Source organism: Acomys minous (genome assembly GCF_964271855.1).
Source record: "Acomys minous genome assembly, chromosome: 15".
In the NCBI taxonomy this organism is placed as follows: domain Eukaryota; kingdom Metazoa; phylum Chordata; class Mammalia; order Rodentia; family Muridae; genus Acomys; species Acomys minous.
Genome location: NC_140497.1, coordinates 30,160,186 through 30,180,658, shown reverse-complemented (window position 1 = coordinate 30,180,658; position 20,473 = coordinate 30,160,186). Strand labels below are relative to the sequence as shown.

The 20,473-nt window shown below is 42.8% G+C and overlaps 1 protein-coding gene across 1 annotated transcript in view; it reads left to right on the top strand.

The window, feature by feature from the left end:
- MTMR7 (myotubularin related protein 7) overlaps positions 1-20,473 on the top strand; it is an 83,806-nt gene that overhangs the window by 7,385 nt on the left and 55,948 nt on the right. Inside the window, exon 2 of the mRNA XM_084759670.1 lies at positions 18,947-19,069. Coding sequence (XP_084615796.1) covers positions 18,947-19,069 — 123 coding nt within the window. The remainder of the gene's footprint in view (positions 1-18,946; positions 19,070-20,473) is intronic.

Here is a 20,473-nt window from a genome sequence, read left to right as displayed (position 1 = left end):
AAGATGACCTTAAATATCTGATCTTAACCTGCTCCACCTTCTAAATGCCGGGATGATGGGCGCATGCCACCATGGCCGGTTTAAGTGATGCTGACCAGTGGGGATCCAAACCAGGGCTTCTTGCATTGCCAGGAGGTGCAAGCCACGTCAGTGAAGTGCAGTGTCAGCCTCCTACTCGAGCTGCATCTCCAGCCTTTGTGAGTATCATTTGACACACAAGAGGTTTAATGCTATTGACCTAGGTGTTCATAGTTGGTTTGTTTGCCTGTTTCTTTTTTTGGGGGGAAGGGGAGGCAATTATGGTTTTGGTGTGACGTCTGTATTTTTTGAAGTCGTTGTTTCTGAGTATCAAGGTAATGTAAGACAGTTAGTTGGAAAAGCAGAACGAGAACAAAATGATAACCTCACCCCCCGGGGAGAGGGCAGGGGGAGCTACTTCTCTATGCATAATAATATCATCCTTTTCCTTTGTGTTGAGTAGAAATGAAATTTAAAACATAATTGGGTCTACATCCTCTCTGTTTGCATGCTTTTTTTTATTGAATATTCTTCTAAAAATGACTTTTAATAACCTTGTAGACTATAATTATAGTCTGTGGTTAAACCCTGAGTTATTTAGGGAGACGGTACTCTTGGGAGTTTACATTTCATGCTTTGGTTCTGCACTATCTGAAGGGTAATGTGTAGTGAACAGCTTAGATTCTCTCTCTCTCTCTCTCTCTCTCTCTCTCTCTCTCTCTCTCTCTCTCTTCCTTGAAAGGCATTTCTATCTAAGTGGCATAGAGTGACTTGATTCTTCCCCCACCATTAGAAATACAGTATTTTCCTTGGAGGCAAAAGCTCCTCAAGTTTGCTGGCAGCCTACTTAATATGACTTGATGCTTTTATAAATTCTGAGCTTGAAAGCTCCCTGACTGTGACATAGATCTTACTCTGTACATTGACTGTGTGGACAACTCTGTGTTGGCTTCTGGACACAGTGAGGAGGCAGGCTGAGGAGCCTGTGGTGTGAATGTGAGCCCAAGGTGTGACCGTGAGCTCATGGCGTGCAATGAACAACAACATCTTGTGTTTCTCATCCAGAAGTCTTGTATCTATAGGGAATCCTGGGAAGTCGCTTGTTATGTTGTAAGCAGTCAAAAGTCTCAGGGACTTAATCATTCTTAGGATAAACATGTAATATCTAATTTATCCCCATTTTGTCACTAATAAATAACCATAGTAAACATCAGTATATTTAAATCATTGTGCAGAGGTTTGTGTTTTAAACATTTTCTTCCTGAATTTTGTGTAGCAGATTTTTTTTTTTTAAATTAACTCTTGGTGACATGTGATTTGTTGATTTATGTTTCTTTGCTTACTGGTCAGATTTAGCTTATCTTGTGGCTGTTTCTAAGTGCACTAATTCGATAGTCTGATGACAGCCGCCCTGTAGAGCACTGTGGCCTTTGTACTGAGCGCTGTTCTACAGCTGTCCATGTGATACTTACTTAGTGGATTTAAATCAGTCTCACTTTTAGGTGAATGCCATTGTCAGCCCTACTGTAAAGCGGAGGAAACTGAGGTGAAGCAGGGCTTTCAGCTAACGGAGGCAGAATGAGGTTCAGAGTGAGGCAGAATGTGCCTCCAAATTTTACATGCTTTACAGGTACACTAATTTTCGTTGTAGTTTTGAGAATGAAGTAAAAAGGCAGCTTGGGAGCTGGGTGCTGGGTAGGCCTCCCGCTGCCTGACTGTAGCTCTACCCGGGCACATAGTTAGCAATTTGTATTCGTATTATTAAACATGGACCACTTTTCCTTTATATTGCAACTTGATTTTCCCAAAAGAGCCAGTGCAGCATTGTGTTTTCATCTAGATACACACAGCGTTCCCCATTGTTCTACACAGCTCAGAGTAGATACTCTGTAGAATCACACATGGTCTCTCATGCCTCAGAGGCCAGGTGGGTTCATTTGTTGAGATGAATCCATCCACTTTAAAAAAGTATAACTGTCACAAGTGACATTTTCTTTCGTTTTCAGAAAGGCAAGTCCTCACAGAAGATGTGTTAACCGTTCCTCTTTTTTGTTCTTGTTTTTTTTGTTTTGTTTTGTTTTTTTGAGATAGGATTTCTCCGTGTAGCCTTGGCTGTACTGGACTCAGCTTTGTAGACCAGGCTGACCTCGAACTCACAGAAATCCATCTGCCTCAGCCTCCTGAGTGCTGGGGTTACAGGCCTGCGCCACCACGCCCGGCATTCCTCAAAAATCCTCCGCACTTAAGGCTGGAGAGATGGCCCAGTGGTGAATGTTCTCTGCCTCAAGCATGAGGACCTGAATCCCATCCAAAGCTCCCATGTGAAATGCAGGGGCTGGTTGCAAGTGGGGGTGGGGCGGGGTGGGGGTGGGGTTTGAGGGTGGATTGTTAGACAGCAGATCACCAGTTCCTGGTTCAGTGTTAGACCCTATCTCAAGAGAATAAGGCACAGAGTGATGGAAGAGGGTGTCTGATGTCCTCATATGACCTACACACACACACACACGTACACACACGTATACACACACGTGCGTCTGTGTGTGTGTGTGTGCGCGCGCGCGCATAGGCATCCGTGTTTATTGAAATCCTCCCTTCTGATACGTTTAGCAATACTTGCATGAGGTCTTGCTGTCCTGCGTCAGCCTTTAATATTTAGGGCACACAGTCTGTCGTAGAGCTACAGAATTCTTCATTCTTGAATTGTATTTTTATTCATTAGTATAGTGTAGAGTGCAGCTAGTTGCCCATACCTTTTTAAGCAGCTGGATAAAGACTGTGTGACTATGTTGGCGTGTGCACGTGTTGTGGGGGAACTCTGAGAAGACAGATGGCTGGGAGTCAGTTATATTATTCTTCATACATGACAGTAATATCTCCCAGGTAAAATGACTGTACAGAAACATACTTTTCAAACAGTTTTAAACCCAAGCATGTTCTAAAATGAAACTCTGTGTATGTTAGCGGCTATTTCCCCATTGTCTCTCCCTTTGATACAGACACTGTCTATTCTGCTTTCTGTCTTACAAATTTGCTTTTTCTGGACATCTTCTATAAATGGCATTATGTGTTATTCATCGTGCCTAACTTCTTTCACTTAGTGTAATGTTTTAGGGGTCATGTAATTTTTAGCATATATTGCTAAATAATAATCTTGTTTTGAGACAACGTTTCTGCCTCAGATTGGCATATACTGGCTAAGAGAATGCTCGTGAACTTCCTTCTGCTGATGCCTTCTCAGTGCTGGGATTACAAGCCCACCCCTCCACACACGGTTTTCCTAGTTGCAGGCTTGAACCTACGTCCTGAGCTACATCTCCTAGCTATTGCCTGTTAATACTATATTGTGGGTGTATCCAAGGCTGTTTGCCCATTTATTAATTGATGGGTAGTTGGGTTATTTCTAAGTATTTCATTTATGAGTAGTGCTTCCTTAAACATTTATGTCCAAGTGTTCTTGGGAATCCATGTTTTCCAGATCTCTTGAGTGTATAATCAGGAGTCTCTTGGCTCATAAGTTTTTCAGAGATACTGCACCATTTTACATTCCTAATAAAGATGATCATTCTGATTGTATCGCTTCCTCTGTAAAGGGCAGGGAGCAGTCCCTGCTGAGGGTGGGTCCCACTTCCCTGAGAGATAAATTATCTTGACTACTTTTCTCGTGTGTGTTGACTATATCTCATCTGGCTACATATCTGTTTAAACCATTTGCTTGTTGTCTGCCTTTCCTTTGTGAGCCCTAAGTGATCTTCATAGAGTGTGCTCATGACCCTGATGTCTTCCATCCCATGGGATGTCTTTTCTCTTTCTTGGTGTTGACCTTGGACACATTAAAGTTTTTAGTTTTGACGGGAGTCCAGATTACTCTGTTTTCTTAGTGCCTTCCCTGCTGCTTTGTTCTCTGTAAACCATTTTGTCTAACGTAAGCTCACAGAAACTTAGATGTTTAGGTTTCCGATCCACTCGGAATCAAGCTTTGTATGTTGTGTGAGGTAGAAGGCTTTGGCTGTGGTATCGCAGCTGTCCTGACCCAGCTTGGTCCATCTGCTTCAGCACAGATGTGTGGGCTTTCTCCACTCAGGTCTGTTCCTTTAATCTTTGTGCCCTTTTGTGGTCCAGACTACCACTAGGTATACTGTCTCCAGGAGTCCCTGAGAGCTCTCCAAACTTGGCTTCCTAGTCTTTGCCTTTTGCAGACCAGACAGAGAATATATTTGCAACAGTTAACAATGAGGCTGGTGGTATTTCTTAGCACTTTTTATTGTTTTTATTACTCTCGTTGCAAAAGAAGTTTGACGCCAGGTTTGTATGCTGAGAAAATGTCCCTGCAATGTGAGAATAAAAAGAATTTTCTCGTCCCAGTCATTTCATCTGACCTACTCACTCACTTCCACAGCTCACAATGGGTTTAAATATTTTCTCTCCCGGAGGCAATCTACAAAGAGTGACTTTGTGTAACCTAAGTCTAGTTCACAACCATGCTTTCAGAGCGCGTTCTTCCTCAACAAAAACATTAATCTCTGCAAGCTCATGGATTTTAGGAAAGGATCCAGTTTTGCTCAGGGAGCCTCTGCAGAAAGGCCTGTGTGGTAAAGCCCAGATTCCTGAGGGAAGGTCTTTTTGGAGTGGATGTGTGGAAGAGAAAAAGGAGGACATAACTCTGTGGTGAAGAAAAGTACCATTTTCTGCATGGGAAAGGAATTCAGTTTGAGCACTTGTTATGTATATAGATGCATTTGCATGCTTGACTGATGGAGACAGGGAACTCCCAGCAGCCTTTGCTGTCTTTCCTTACTTCTTGGTAAATTTTAGTCTTTTCTCAGTGGATTCACAAGAGTTTTCATCGCTTCTGCCCATCTCTACAGCCACAGCAGTGTCTGGGATGTTTCATTTTACAGATCAGATTTGCATAGGTTTTTCTCATCCTGACTTGACTTCAAACTTATTTTTATTGCTGCTTTTTCCACTTTGAATAGGACAAGCTGTGAAAGTATGTATGAAATTAAACCTCTTGACCGGACACCCAAAATCCCGCGACCGCATGTGCTGGCTCAGCTTTGTATTCTTGATCTGTACTCAGAGGGCCTGCGAGCAGCTCATTTTGTACCATATTTCTTAGGCCAGGAACAGTCGAAACTTACATTTTTTTTTCTAGTGCCCTTTCCCCTGGTGGACAGCTAGTTGAAGCCTTTGGGAGTAAAAGTACTTCCCAGGATATAGACCCAACCCTTCCTCCCACAGCCATTTAAAATCGCTTAAAAATAGCATCCACTTAAAGCTTCGTGTCAGGCCGTGACAACTTTATAAAAATTGTATATTTACTTTCCCCCTCATTTCTGCTTTATTAAAATGCTGCTTATCACAGATTCCGGAGAAATAAATTTATTGCCAAGCTATGAAAGAAAGAAAGTTGTATTCCTCTGGGCATCTTGCTAAGCACAAGTTATTTAGAATGTTCGAGGTACATACGCTTCAACCAGCTTGAGCAGTGATGGTTTAAGAAACGGGAATCCTGCCTTTTAAGCTAAGCAGCTGGCTTGAAGAGCCTGTCTGTGCATTTGTTTGTTGACTTGCGTGCTTCCTGGATGGTTAGATCCGTGCAAAGGCCGGGATCTCCGCTGGATTAGCAAGACTGACAGCCTAGTTTCATGGAATTTACATTGTCATTTGGAATTAAGCAAGCATATTGTAGTTGTTTTATACACTGTATTTGAGGTCTCTGTATGGGGAACCTTTTCATTTCTAGACGTTTTCTTTCCCAGGCCCTGTTCCCTTTCCCCTGTAATCTTTCTGGTGGCTTTCCAGCACACTCAGCGTCAAAAGTGAATTTATATCGTGGTCTATCTCCATGTCCTATCCCACCTCATACTCCTGCTCACCTTGACTTGCTCTGATGAACCATTCCACACAATTCCACAGCCTGAGTGTTTATAGCTATTCTGCCTTTGTATTTCCTTCTTCCTTCTTACCGTGTTCTTTACCCGCATCCTGCCTCACTTCGTTGGTTCTCTCTTGAAATAGCTCACCATTTCACTAGAGAAGCGTTTCCTGAGCAGACCACCCGTCTCCACCAGGGTGTTTCTCTGCTTTAGTTTCCTCCCTCAGATCTTGGATGGTCTAAACATAAACGTGAGAGCACGTGCGTGTTGTTTTATTTGGCCATCTAATGTAGTGTCTGTTTCTTGCCCACACATCCCCAAGTGGAATGCAGGCAGTGACTTTACCTCGACTGTTTATGTATCCTCAGTATCCAAGACACTGTCTGGTACAAGGGTGCGGAGCCCACAGACTGTTGAATGCATGAGTAGAGAATGTGGTTTGACGTGGCTTTGTGTCCAAGCTTCAAGGCCTTTCAGGGGCCTTGTTTCTTATTATCGTCCTTCAGGATTGTCTCGTTTCTGTTATAGGACTTGAGTTCTCTTCTCATTTATTATTCTTGTTCTTTGTTCCCTCTACTCAGAATGTAGCCCATAATAGAATAGTCCCCTTTAGCTTGTCTGAAAATTCAGATTCAGTAAAAAGCACCTTCTCCTTAACCATACCCAGTTCTACCTACAAGCTCTCATATTCTTTGTTTTTAAGCAAAGTGTTATTAATTTTCATCCATTAGACAAGTATTTTAGCATATCTGTCCGGTATCAGTGTACAAAGATGAAAAAATTGTGATATCCACCCCCCAGGGATCCTACAGTTGAGGGTGGTTGAGCTGCACTTGTTACAGTTTGGTGCTTCTGGAACCCAATAATGTCTGCAGAAAGTGTATGTGCCTAGCATCCTTCATGGGGCTGCAGGATGAAACACAAGATAACTGGTGCGTTCCTCGAGGTTAGAGTCTAAGCAGCCCTGCAAGACTAGCCTGCATTAAGGCAGTGCATGGTCAGTATAAAGCACGTGCCAATTACCCGAGGTAGCACAGCATCTTAAAGGATAGAAGCCACTGCGTGGGGTGCTTGAGTCAGAAGCTGTTAATGGGTGGGCCTTGGCTATTAGGATGTGCTGAGCGTGCCGCCACACTGTGATGGGGAACTCAGAAGAGGCCTCCTATTTTTGTGTCTATGGGATGTTTAGCTTTACACACATTTGATAGAAAGGGTTCAGTGCGTCTCCCGAGGGCTCTACTGTAAGAGGAGGAAGAGAACGTGGTACGCTTGTGCAGTCTGTCCTTCAGGGCTTCAGCACCAGGACTGCAGCGTGGGTGTACACTTGGAGTGTAGACACGTGCAGCCTGGCTTTCCTCTGAGTGGATGGCCTCTACTCTTGCATCTCTAGGAGCTGGTGGGAAGGGCTTAGGCTTGCCCTCAGGTGCCGAGGCTGTCCCTTCTCCTTAAACCATTTGGTGCAGGTTGGCCTTGGGAAAAAAAATTTTTTTTCATAGTTTCCAAAGAGCTTTGTAGGTAAAGATTTTATTTAGTCTTTCATTGACTAGTTAATGCTTTTGTCAGAAATCTATCGAATTCAGACAGATTTTAGAAATGTAGAAATATTTATTAGAAGAATGCATCATTATCATAAAACAACCCTTAGCGTTCTGTACTGATTCACTGCAAGGTCTTGTGAGATTCCAGGTGGCTTGGCTGGCCATCATAACAATAGTGTCCCCCCCCCCCCCCCCCAGGCTCCATCTCTACCCTGCCCTCGGAATTTACTGCCCCCGTCTCACCCTACTTGGAATTTACTACCTCAGACCCCCATTCACCTAAAACGTCACCTATTGTTAGCCTAACCACAGTTGCTGAGTTCTGCTTCTGTAAAGGGTATTTAAGCCCTCTGCTTTTGCAGAACGGGATCTTCCATCTCCTTGAAGCTTGGTGGACCCTGGCTTTTCAGCTTAATAAAAATCCTTTGCATTTGCATTGACTCTGGACTCTGTCTCTCAATCGGGCTTCCAGAATAGACTTAGACCACCTGAGTCTAGCAGTCTTTTTCTTCTAAACATTTTTAAAAAATGACTTTATTCTTTTCAATCCATTTGTCATTAATAGATTGCTCCAAACACTTAGTATTTGAATTATATCAGGCCCGGCATCTGTTCTTAATTTATTTTCTTTTTAACATTTAACATCTCTTTCTCTTAGTTAATGCTTGCAGAATATGGTCTTTTTGGTTGAGGTTATTTTAAGATGGCACTGAAATAAATCCAGGGACTGTTCTTTTGTTCAGCGGCAAATGTTCCTTTGAGGCTACATATCCAGCGTCATCCTAGCAAAATAATTCCTATAGCCCCACATAAATCTCTCAAGTGTTTGGCTGTGTACATGGGCCAGCTTCTGGGCTTCTGGCGGGCTGTTTGCATTTGCCCCCAGCCACACATAGGGCCTCCCTTCTGCCTTTCCCAAGAGTTCCCGGCACTCTTGCTTCTTCAGCTGTTGCTCTTATCACCATTTTAACTTCATTATCTACCTCAGAGGAATTTTAAAATTTAGTTAAATGTCAGTCAGATCTGACCTCTTAGTGAGTCAACAGTTGGATTGAGCAGCACCCGGCTAGTGTGTAAACATCCAAGTCTACTCACAGTTGTCAAGCTACTTTCCTTGTTTTGACCTAAGTCAGGTAGAAGAGTTTTAATACAGAGGATGGGGGTCTGCTTTATTTATTTATTTTTCCTCTCATTTTAAAAGAAAAATTCTCAACTCCTTGTTTTCACAGATGGACTATGACTATTAAGAATTATTTGAGAAATGTGTATGTAGCTCATAAATCTTGAGAAATGTGCGCATCCAGTTCCAGTTTCGCATGTGTTAGAAGGACTTAAAAATCCCCAGCAAATTGAGAAATACGTTGCTTATTTACTTTGAAATGTGATCCACTGAAAGAATCCTATCTCTTGTGAGTGTAGCCAGGCCAGACTGTACCTTTCTGCCCTTCTCCTGGGAGTTTTGGAAAACGTATCAAGATTACAGAGGTGGCTTTCTCCTGTCTAATGTGGGTCTGTCTAATTGTTGGACTGTAGGTCTGCTTCTGACCTCCCATTCTAAGCTCCCCTACTTCAGCTAATGCTGATGAACCCAACCCTGTCCAGAGAGAAGTTTGTGTTTAAGGAGGTGAAGTTGAAAACTTGGGCTAAGTAGCTCTTGCTAGAGAAGGAAGATGCTGAAGACTTGGCTTTGACTATATCCATGAAAGGAAGGATGTATTGAGCAGATGAGGTAGCGCTGTACTGTGGAAAGCCCAGCAGCAGTCGCAGAGGGAAGCCCGTGATGGCTCAGAGTGACCCCATGGCGGTGCGTAGAAGGATGACTGTTTCAGTAGAAGTTGGGGAAGGATTTTCTGTTGGGTGTGTACTGATTCATCATCATCGGTCTCCTTGGCTCTGAAGATGTTTGCTCAGTCTGTGTGCAGATTGGGTGCCCTGCACCACCAAACCTTGCTCTCGGATTGCATTATTATGTGACCCAGGGAACTGCAGTGTTGGTGGAGTGTCTGATAACTTCACTGTCCCTGGATGAGGTTGATGGTAAGGCTGGATTTGCTGCAGTGGTCGGGAGCAGAGAACCCAGGGCACGTAGGGAGGGTGTGCCCAGAAGTTGGTATAGGAGGAACTGGATGTCCTGAGTCACTGCCAGCCCGAAGCCAGGCTTACCAGTGACCTTTGTAGATGCATGATGTAGTAACTTATCTTTGGTCTGTACCATGCGAGGATAAGATTCTCTGTAACAGAGATAGACAGAGTGAAATAATCTGTGCCTACTTACTCTTTGGGAACCTCTGATAAACTGTCTGGGTCCCTGGCACACAATAGGCATTCAACAAGTTAGCATAACTAAATAATAAGCTTATAAATTGAAAAATTATTGGAGACTAACTTCGATGGCACCACAGGGTAAACTGAGTCAGGGTGCAGAGTGATTGCTGGCTGTTCACCCTGCAGACTTTCTCCGAGGGATACTTCCCAGGTGGGAACTGATGGTTACCAGCAGTGGCTTCCATTAATAGTGGCAACTTGAGGGGCCAGGATTAAATAGCTCTCTGGCATGGGCTTACACCTACTATGGTAAGTGTGGGCTAGAGTTGTTGGTTCCTATTTGGGGGGGGCGGTTTCCACTGGTAGTGGCAAAGCCTCTAAAAAAGAAAGGGAAGGAGAGGAAAGGAGCACACACACAGAGACTCCAACAAGCTTTTCCACAAACTTCTCTAACTTTACTCCTAGACATACATACATACATGCATGCATACACACATACATACACATATGTACATTCATACATACATACACACTCGTACACACATTCACATATTGGGTGGATGGAAACAGATTCCAACAACCTTACACACATATGTGTACATATACACACATCCTAGTGGGTGGAACAAACTTTGTAGAGCGAGTTCCAACAACTTTATTCTTTTTCCCACATTTTATATATTCTACCAAAATCTTTCAAATAGTACAAAAATTACAGTGTGGTTACATTCTATTTTTCTTTAAGTGCATGATTACAATGAATTACGTAAGAAAAACATGCTCCTCAGTACTTTTACATGATCAAATGTTTTATGTATTATGGGTGAGAAACAAACATGAAAAACAAGTTATTCCCAAGAACCGGTATACATTCGTAACTAAGCAATTTGTTATGTATTAACAGAGTATGAACAAGAAAGGTAATTTCTCAGCCAGTTTCTCTTTTATTGGCAGGCTGCAGTTCGTGATTACAAAGATGGAATCAGTTATCTTAAAAAGTAATATAATAAAAATCTTAAAAGAACCACAAGTCTAAACTACTATATAAAAAATAATCAGCCATTTCTACTTTAAATCCTAAAAGTACGCATCTGTTCATTAGTGTTTTTTTATTAAATCATATCAGGAAGCTGAGGGTAGAAATAGAATAAGGAAATCAGTTGTCACCTCAGTCATTGGTCCAGCTTGCAAGGATCATGTCAAGCATTGTTACTGTGGACCGTTGTTCTTGGCCACCAACCTCAAAGAGTCCCTCGCTTTGCTGTTAAGTTCTTCTTCTTTCTTTACTTCAAATTCTTCTTTAGATTTTCTGCATTAGAGCCAATAGCAAAAAACATCTTTACCTAACTTTGCTAAGCAACTTATTTTTTGCTAAAATTTTCTGCATCAGAGCCACTGACAAAAGCATCTTAACCTGACCTTACTAAACTATCTTTCCCAAATTCTTCCTAAGGGTAATAATGGTCATTGTTAGCAGTGTACATCTGCAGGTTCCTAACAAGGAGGTGGTTGACTCTTTAATCTGCTCCAGCAGCAATACTGGAAGGAGATCAGGCATTGTTACTGTGAGAGCCAGATACACTGCCCAGTGAGGGGCTGGAAGCCCCCTTAGAGTTTTCATACAGCTCATTCATATATTACGAGGGATGTGGTGACTGCAAGGAAAATAAGCAGAGCTGTGCTCCATAACAGCATGGAGTCCTCAGGACATGGAGACCTCGGGTTATGCCTTTCTGAGGCACCCATTGTGGTTGTGCCAACCGGTGGGCCGCATTCCGTGAGGTCTGGAGCTGTTTTGCTGTTCCTCCTGCACAGCCCCTGACAAAAAATCTTAAACTGATAGGGCTCTGCTGTCTAATTTTCAGTGAGTTCATTCGCAGGTGCCATGCCTATTAACTGTGCTTTTGAAATAATTTAGTTGCACACAGTGTGTATTTTCAAGAGTTGGCTTTTAAAGGCGCTTCTCATGCAGGCCGTTAAGGGTTTCCTGAAGGGCAGAATCTTCTTTTGGTTACATGGCGTGTGTTTCCTTGAACTGTGCTCTGTGATTTTTGCCCTTCCTTTAGTTCTTCTGTCGCTGACCTTTGAATAAAATGGTCCTGGGAAAAGACTTTCATTGGTTTTATTATAGTTTTGAACAATTTAAATCTGCCTTTGGGGAAAGGATTGATGTTCATGATTTTTCTACCAAAAGGCTAGACTGGGAAACCCTTGAAACTTTGTGATTACTGCTCTTTTTTTTTGGTTATACAATCTTATATAAGAAGAAAAAAAATAGAGCTTCCTTTTTAAATAAGAAAAATTTACCCTCCCCCATAATTATAAGATTATTGCAATCCTGAATGGTCTGAAGAATTTGTTTTTGCTTTAGTTCTTCTTCTTATGTGTCAGGGTGCTGCTTTGCCAACTATAATTGAGTATATTTTGGGTACCACTTCTTTAACAAGGGAACTGTGTTATAGTATAGATGTGAGTGCTCGGGCAGAGGAAGAAGTGAAACGTTAGTCTCTGATATGGATTAACTTGGTAATGATTACTGTTGTTGGGAACTGCTGAGAAGTACACCATGCTTGTTGCACTCCTTTCTCCCCCCCCCCTCTCTCTCCTCTCCTTCCATCTCCCTCCCTCCATCTCTATGTCTTCTCCCCCATCTCTCTCACTCACCCCATCTATCTCACTACTCTGAGTGGAACTATTGATAATTCAGCTTTGGAACACCTGAAACATCATAGCAGCCGTTATGCAGATAGTGACATCTTCCATAAGCAAAACCACTCTGGGATTTCCAGTTATCTGGACCAATTAAGCCTCACAACTAGTGGATGGTTATTAATTGCCAACCTGACGGACTCTAGAGTCCCTTGGAGACAGGTCTCTGAGCATGGCTGTGAGGGGCTAATTGATGTGTTGAGACCCATCATTTTACATTTGTGTTACCAAAATGTTTTCATGTATATGGGTGTTTAGCCTATGTGTATATCTGTGTACCATATGTATGCTTGGTGTCCACAGAGGCCGCAAAAAGTTGTTGGATCCTTCTGGAACTAGATAGAGTGAGTGATGGTTGTGAGCTGCCATGTGGGTGCCTGGAGTTGAGTTCCAGCTGTGTGGAAGAGCATCTAGTGATTTTATAAATACTGGGCCATTTCTGGGCAGAACCATTTCCTGGGAAGGGAAATCCTAGATTGTGTACAGTGGACAAAGTAAGCCGGGCATGCATTTGTCTCTCTCTGTTTCTTGACTGTACACGCAATGTGACCAGCTCACGGACGCTCCCAACACACTGAATCATGTGCTCTGGAACTGTGAGCTGGAGGAACCCTTTCTTTAAGTTGTTTTTGTCAGAGTATTTCCTACCTTAGCAACAAGAGAAGACACTAAGCTGAAAGTGTTAAGACTTGGCTCATGAAATATCTCTCCTTGGTTGTAGGAGAGCCTCCCAGCTCATGGCGGGATATGCACCATTGCAGACCTCGTCAAGACATTGCCATGGACCATAGGACAATCAGGAAGTTAGGCCATTCAGATTGGAAATGGGGAACATGGGGGTTGCCCCGTCAAGCAAGAGAGCAGATGGGTCTCAGATGGCTGGCCAACCTGCTTTTCACTTCTCCAGTTTCGTTAGGCCTTTTCACATGTGCATAGAGTCTGATTGGAGTTTCCAGGAAACTGGAAATTGGAGTTTTGATCCCTGATGCTTTCCTGGTTTTACAATATTAGGGTCCTGTGATTGAACTCACATCTTTTCTACTGGCCTTGCTTTATTTTTAATAAGACCATCAATTCAGACTAAAAACCAAATTATAATTATGGTAGGTAGAAATAACTTTGGAAACCTTTCAAATCCTCTAGCATTTGGCTAGTCTTTTCCTAACTTACTAAGAAAGGAAAATGCGAGAAGGTTGTAAGGGAGGGTGGCGCTCAGCCTGAAGACTAGGAAGGTGTGTGTGGCTGCGTGTGGGGTGTTCATGGCTTCACTTTGTGTGTAAGAAGCTGTGATGAGCAGTGCAGCTTCTCCACTGGTTCAGGTATTGCTGTAGCAGAGGCCGTGCCTTGCTTTTCTCAGAAAGCTGGAAAAGTTCGTGTTGGCACGTGGATGAGTTTATGGAAGTTTCAATACTCAGCGACTACCATGCACACTTTTTACAGTGGCCGTCTTGTGTTCTGGGCAGTCTCTAAAGTACCATCGAGGCAGAGCTACAGCATCCTAGAGTGGAGGGAGGTGTTAGGGACCCTTAGGTTCTTCCTGCAGGTTAGAAGCAGAGAATTCAACTGACTCTGCTCAGCAGTCCCATTTCAGAACCAGCTCCAGAGCCCAGGCCTCTTGACTTGTGAATACTTTTCTTTTCATGTTGGTAGAGTCAGAAAATGTCACGATACCAAATTTAGCATAGCGAACTATTTATCTAGCTGCTTTTCTTAGATTAGAACATAAACTTGTCTTAGGTTTTGGCTGCTGCAGACGTTTTCATTTCTCTCTGTTCAAAAGTCTCTGGATCTCTTCCCCTGAGTGATTGACAGTGACCTTTAGCCTAGTTTATATAGCACCGGAAGACTTGGTGTTTGGCCAAGAGTACTTGGTGGCCACTGCTATTGGTCCTTCTCCCATCCTTTTCAGTGAACGGTAACTCTACCTGTGAATTCCTTGTCCTGCAGGACAGCTGTAGTCTTATGACTCTGGAACCCAGGACGTTCACGAGTCCCATATCTGACCTGCAGGGTGAAAAGCGACATCCGCTTAGAGTGTGATTAGCAGGTGGCAGCGTGGTGAGAATTGCTGGAGAGAGGTCCTGTCTCTTGGTGATTTATATGCTCCACCTCCTGACTCCCAGGCAGCCACGGAAAGAGGAAGGATGCTCTTCTGCAGCCAGGGTGTCTGCTTTCGGAGCTGGCAGTGGGAGATGGAGCCCTGCTGTTCTCGGCAAGCTTTGCAGCTCTGTCCTGGAAAAGCTCAAACAAACAAACAAACCAACAACAACAAAAACCCTTTGTTCCCCTCAGCCTGGACCCAGCAGAGACTGGATGGGAATGCAGAGGGATGTTAAACTGTCCTTCGCATTGAGGCTGTAATGGCTGTAATGGCTGAGGCCTGTGGCTGCCCTACCCAGTTTGTTTTTCCTTAGCACCTAGCGCAGTGCTGCATGCCCAGCAGCTTGTTGAGTACAATCACATGTTTACTGTTTGCTCTTCTGTTAGTTCTGAGGATCCTGAAAGGCAGTCTGGGCCAGCATTCGGCCTCTTGTTTACGATTGCCAAGTGCCTGTCTTTGGATTTGTCTCAAAGAATAATGTCTAGATGGTGTTTGTGAATATGGTTTTTCAGTGTAATTTTACCTAAATAAATCACCTTGTTTACAGAACCCCGAGGCGGTTAAGTGAGGTCGGATGTGCAAAGTGATAGTACACAGTGCAATACAGGAACACATCTCGAAGGGTTTGGTTTTCTGTTTTTTTTCCTTTATCACTGGTGGTTATTTTGGTCATTTTTATAAGGCCCATGACAGCTTGGGTTGGGGCTAATATGTGAGATGTTTCCAGGGTTACTTAATACCTCTGTTCTCTTTCCTTTGGAAATCTGAAGCTGTGCTGAGAAGGCCTGCCAGCTTTCATGAGGTCTAGGCTTTCTTTCTTCCCTCGGCTATTTCCAGTTGTTTAGCATCTATTATCCATCTTTACTCCCTGATGCAGCTATCCATGGGAACTCCCTCTTCCTTAATGGCACTCCAAATCTCCAAAATATCAAGGACTGTGTGTGTCTGGACAGTTTTGGCTAAGGCTGGATTGATGCTGCAGTGAAGCAGACAGGCTGGGTTCCTACCGGCTTTGCTGGGAATTGTTTGCTCCAGCACCTCTGTACCTAGTAAACACCACTTAACGACAACGCAGAGATGTTTTCCACAGTACACTAAGAGGATTACACTGCTTGTGCTTGGGTTATGCTTCTAGGCATGAGTTCTTCCACACTGCAGGATTGTTAGAAACATTACGTGAATCAGTATCATAAATAAGTCCTGCTCGGTGATCCCTGTGACCTGTGACCTTTTCTAGTCTTTTAAAGTGTATGACCCCAGCAGCCTCACAAACACCTCCCAATGGATTCAGTTAATGCTTGTGTCACAAGCACTGGGCTCTTGTGGGCAGTAGATGGTTTGCCAAGGTGGACTGTAAGTCCCAAGCAATGGACAGCTTCATTCCGAGCACTGGCAATTTGTACTCTTGAGGGTTAAGAAGTGTCACCCAAGTAGAGTGCACAGTCACAGTGACAAGCTCCATGTGGCTCAGACAAGTTTTTCCACAGAGGCCTATGAATAACAACCCTTAAAGTAAGCTCACCCCTACCCGGTACACCTGGAGGAGTTCGAAAACACATTCCAAGAACAGTTCTATGTTGTTGAGGAAACTGGGGTCACAGAATTCCCCTCGCACAGCTCCGTTCTTGAACTGTGTTCCGACAGTAGACGCTGTTCTTTAAAATGCCCTTGGCTGCCTGTCTCTGGGGTGGTGTCTGGATGATTAGCACTGCCCCGGGCCTCTGTCTCATCGTACCCTCACTTCCGTGTGAGCAGAGGTTTTGCGTCTCTAGCACTTACGAGCTCATGCCTCTGGCAGCTTTGTATAGCTTCCAGTCTCCGAGTACCCAGCCTCCGTCTTCCTAGAGGACTAGTGTCTGCCATGTTACAGACTCGAGTTCTGCCTTATTCGTGTCTCAACAGCAGCTGACTTAAGTGTTCCCTTTGCTTCCTGACAGTAAAATCTGTTACTTAATGGCATCCTACCCGACGCGACAGTTCCTGTGTGTGCTTTGCACGCCGTTCTCTCTGAGAGCTTTAAACATTGTTATTTCCTCAGATGTCTTCTTTCCCCGTGTGACATACACTCTGCAAGGCTACCCTCTTCCAGTCCCATGACGTCAACATTTCATATACTATCAGAGACTACAAATTTACTGCATTTGAGCAAATCTCAGACATCAGTAATAAGAGGCATCACAATTTTACATCCCACAAAGGAAGAGGAGAACAACATCAAGTAAATAACACTGGTGTGCTATCCACTAATCATATAGGTGGATCTCATTTCAAAAATGCCAGATTTGTGGTAAATGCACAACCCGGAATTAATGAGTATAATTTCTTAGCAGACACTAAAAGCCGTTTCCAGAGTATGAGCCCACATGTGTCATAGGTAGCCTTCTCAGGAACAGGCAGAACAAGTTGGGATAGCTTTGTTCAAGAAGTGAGTAGGTTCCCAAGCCCCGTCTTCAGCTATGAGAAGCCTTACTACTGTGTAGATGAAATAGCCTTGAGTTAACTGAGCGGTGAAGCGGACCTGCTAAATGAGTAGGTCATCAGGACGGTGCCAGGATTTGCGGGCTTTATTGCTTTTCAGGTTGTTCCAGCTACCTAAGCATGCACTGTGAAGTGGCCCCTGAACATTGTTGTTTTCACACACTTTGCCCAATGATGGAATTGCCGTGTCCATTACCCACTTCTTGTATTGTTAAATGTGCCAGTAAATCATTTTGGTGTTTTTTCTCTTGTTTATTTCCTTCCTCTATTTCTTCTTCTCCTTCTCCTTCTTCTTCTTCTCCTTCTCCTCCTCCTCCTCCTCCTCCTCCTCCTTCTTCTTCTTCCTCCTCCTCTTCTTCCTCTTCCTCCTCTTCCTCCTCTTCCTCCTCTTCCTCCTCTTCCTCCTCTCCCTCCTCCTCCTCTCCCTCCTCCTCTTCTTCCTCCTCCTCCTCCTCCTCCTGCTTCAGCTTCTGCTTCAAAATTGCTTTTGACAGCTCGGGGACCTGTAAGAGTGACTGCCAGACTTTGAAATGTAGTGTTCCTGCAGCAGCATCCAAAGTTAACAAAAAGACATGGGAATAATTCCATTAAGTCTTCCCATCTGCCAACATCTATGTACCCCACTCAGTTCTTTTGGGATTTCTAAAAATACTTTTAAGTGGTATAGCCCCTTTCATTTCTATGGGGAGAATATTCCATACTGACTATTTTTACCTTAAAATATTACTTTAGGTCAATATGGTAGAATAAAGTTGAGTTTAACTAGGCCTAAAGGCAGAAAAATGATTTGTATTTCAGTTTTACATATTGTTAATTAGTATACTAACCATACATAATTTGCCTATTATATACCTTTAAACAGCCAGATTATTTTTCCCAGAGAAATGCTATAAAAATAATGTCTTTATTTTCTCCTTCCATAGCTGTTTCATGATCTTTCTTAAACTTAGTTCAAAATAGAATGTTTGATAAGTTACGTACAACCATATGAGAAAATATGTTCCTTAAATTAGTTTTGAGTCAAAGAGGTAAAACCTACAATGCTAGATTTAATTTAGTAGAAAAAGGGAGCTGTGTTTCATGAAGCTAAAGAGAGAGCTTAGCACCTAAAAGTGTGTTCTTCCCTTTCCAAAGTCTTGTGGCTTTCAGCACCTTGTAAATTCAGCTCCAGGATACCCAGTGCCCTCTTCTTGCCTGCTAAGGCACCTGCACTTAGATGCACAAGCCACACACTTACACATGACTGAACACAAAACGAACCTTAACATAAGGAGGGGTTGTTTCACTGAAGAGGTCACTGTGCTTTGGTCTCCACAGAGCCGGGACATGTTGTCTTCGCCCTTCCTGTGTTATGTCATGTGACAAGTCCCCCTGCACTACTCCTGAAATTGCTCTGCATAGAAATATACAAATGCTTGATAAAACTTACCAGAGAATGAGTGTAGGTCCCAGCCTTTAGGGCTTCCTTATCTACTTTCTCTGATACCCTTTCGTATGTATCTTTCTATTACTCACTATAGTAGCTTATGTGAAAACAAACATCCATATGTCGTGTCTTCAGCTTTACAAACACATGGAAAAGTGTAGTGGTTTTGTTTTTTGTTTTTTGTTTTTGTTTTTTTTTTTATAGAAGATAATTCATAGTCTTACATAGTCGTTATGTAAATGCAGCTCTTAAATGCATATATGTGCTGGCTTAAATGTAAAATTTTGTATAGCTGCAATGAAGTAAAAACACTGACCTGTTTAAAATTCAAGGAAAGAATACAACCTGTGTTTTGAGGCACATTTAAAGTCATATTTTCATAATTGGTATTTTATTATTTGAATATACATTATCATAGTCTTCCCCGAATTGAGGGGCATATTTGGTTTAATTATTGGAGACATTCTGAAATGTAAGTTTTAGAGTAAATATAAGGTGGTTGAATTTTTTTTTTTTTATCAAATTTCTCTAGGTTGAAAATGTCCGCTTGGTAGATCGAGTGTCTTGTAAGAAAGCATCACTGGGAACTTTATATCTGACGGCCACTCATGTCATATTCGTGGAAAATGCACCGGACACAAGGAAGGAAACCTGGGTATGGTGTCCACATTTTTGGCCTTAGGTTGGGACACGTGGACTGTCTCGGGCACTTTGGAGACAATTTCTGGGGTGTGTTAGAAAAGGAATGTCTGTCTGAAATCACAGTCATATCTACTTGATGCATTTACATACTAAACACTGATTATTTAGATATCACCAAAGATATACCTAGCAGTGGCCTGTAGCATGCTGTGGTGCCTGATTTGGTAGAACTATTATTTGCAGGATGTTTTGAAAATTTTATGCATTCATACAATGCGTATTGATCATATGCATCCTCCACTTCTAGGCTCCATCCTCTCTCACCATCATTTCCTCATTTTTGTTATTAATACTGCCCTGAGTCCAGTTAGAACTGTCTGCATGCACACGGTTATAGCGTTACCCACTGGGTCCATGTCCTCAAAGGAGAGTGACTCTCCCTTTCTCAACAGCTATCAATGGCCATAGCTTCTCCAATAAGGGCCCCTCTCTTTTGCAGGATCTTATAAATTATCTGTTCTATTAATTTATTATGTTGAAGAGGACAGGAAGGCTAGAGAGCTGTCCCATCATCAGGTATTTTGTGCATAGTCATTAAACCATTAGACATTTCTGACAGCCACCAGCACAAACGTGACTTTATAACCCACAGCCAACATCGTGACTTGTAGATTCCAGTCACATATACCCCAGAGAGGGCTACCCTTAGCAGAAGGTAGCCAGTACCACACAGTGGACAGGAAGGAACTTTGTGGAGGGATGCCTTTAAGGACAGAACATAGATCTCCTCACAGACCAGGGAGACACAGTCCAGAAAGGTTTATTTTCTTATCAGTCTGTTTTCTTAGTGGAGTGACTGTTGCAGAGGCTGTAGATAAGGAGGAAGAGAACAGGGAGTTACCCATCAGAGGTACAACATTTCAGATAGACCACAGGGCTAGGCTTTGAGACAGAGCTATGATATACATCGTAATGAATTCCATATTTTAAAATATCTTTAGTAAATTTCAAGTGTATCTATCACCATAAAAATGATAGCTCAGGAAGTTGATAGATATATGATATATATATATTATATTAGCTTGATTTAATCATTGCACATTATATATGTGTGTGTGTGTGTGTGTGTGTGTATATATATCTCAGAACAACACACTGTGCTAGGATCTGCCCATTAAAAATAACCAACAGCGAGAAAGTGAAATATTTTCTTCTGCAGACCGCCTGGCCACCAACAGCTTAGAGAACAAGTGGCCACTGAACTTGAGCGTCCCATGTGGAGTTAAGGAGCATGGTGGCACTTCCCAGTGGAGCCGTCTCTAACTTTTGTTGATTGCAAACGTTTATTTTACTAACTTCCCATGACCTTATTTAATTTTAGCTCTTAAATGCATTCAGCATTCGACTACCAAAATGT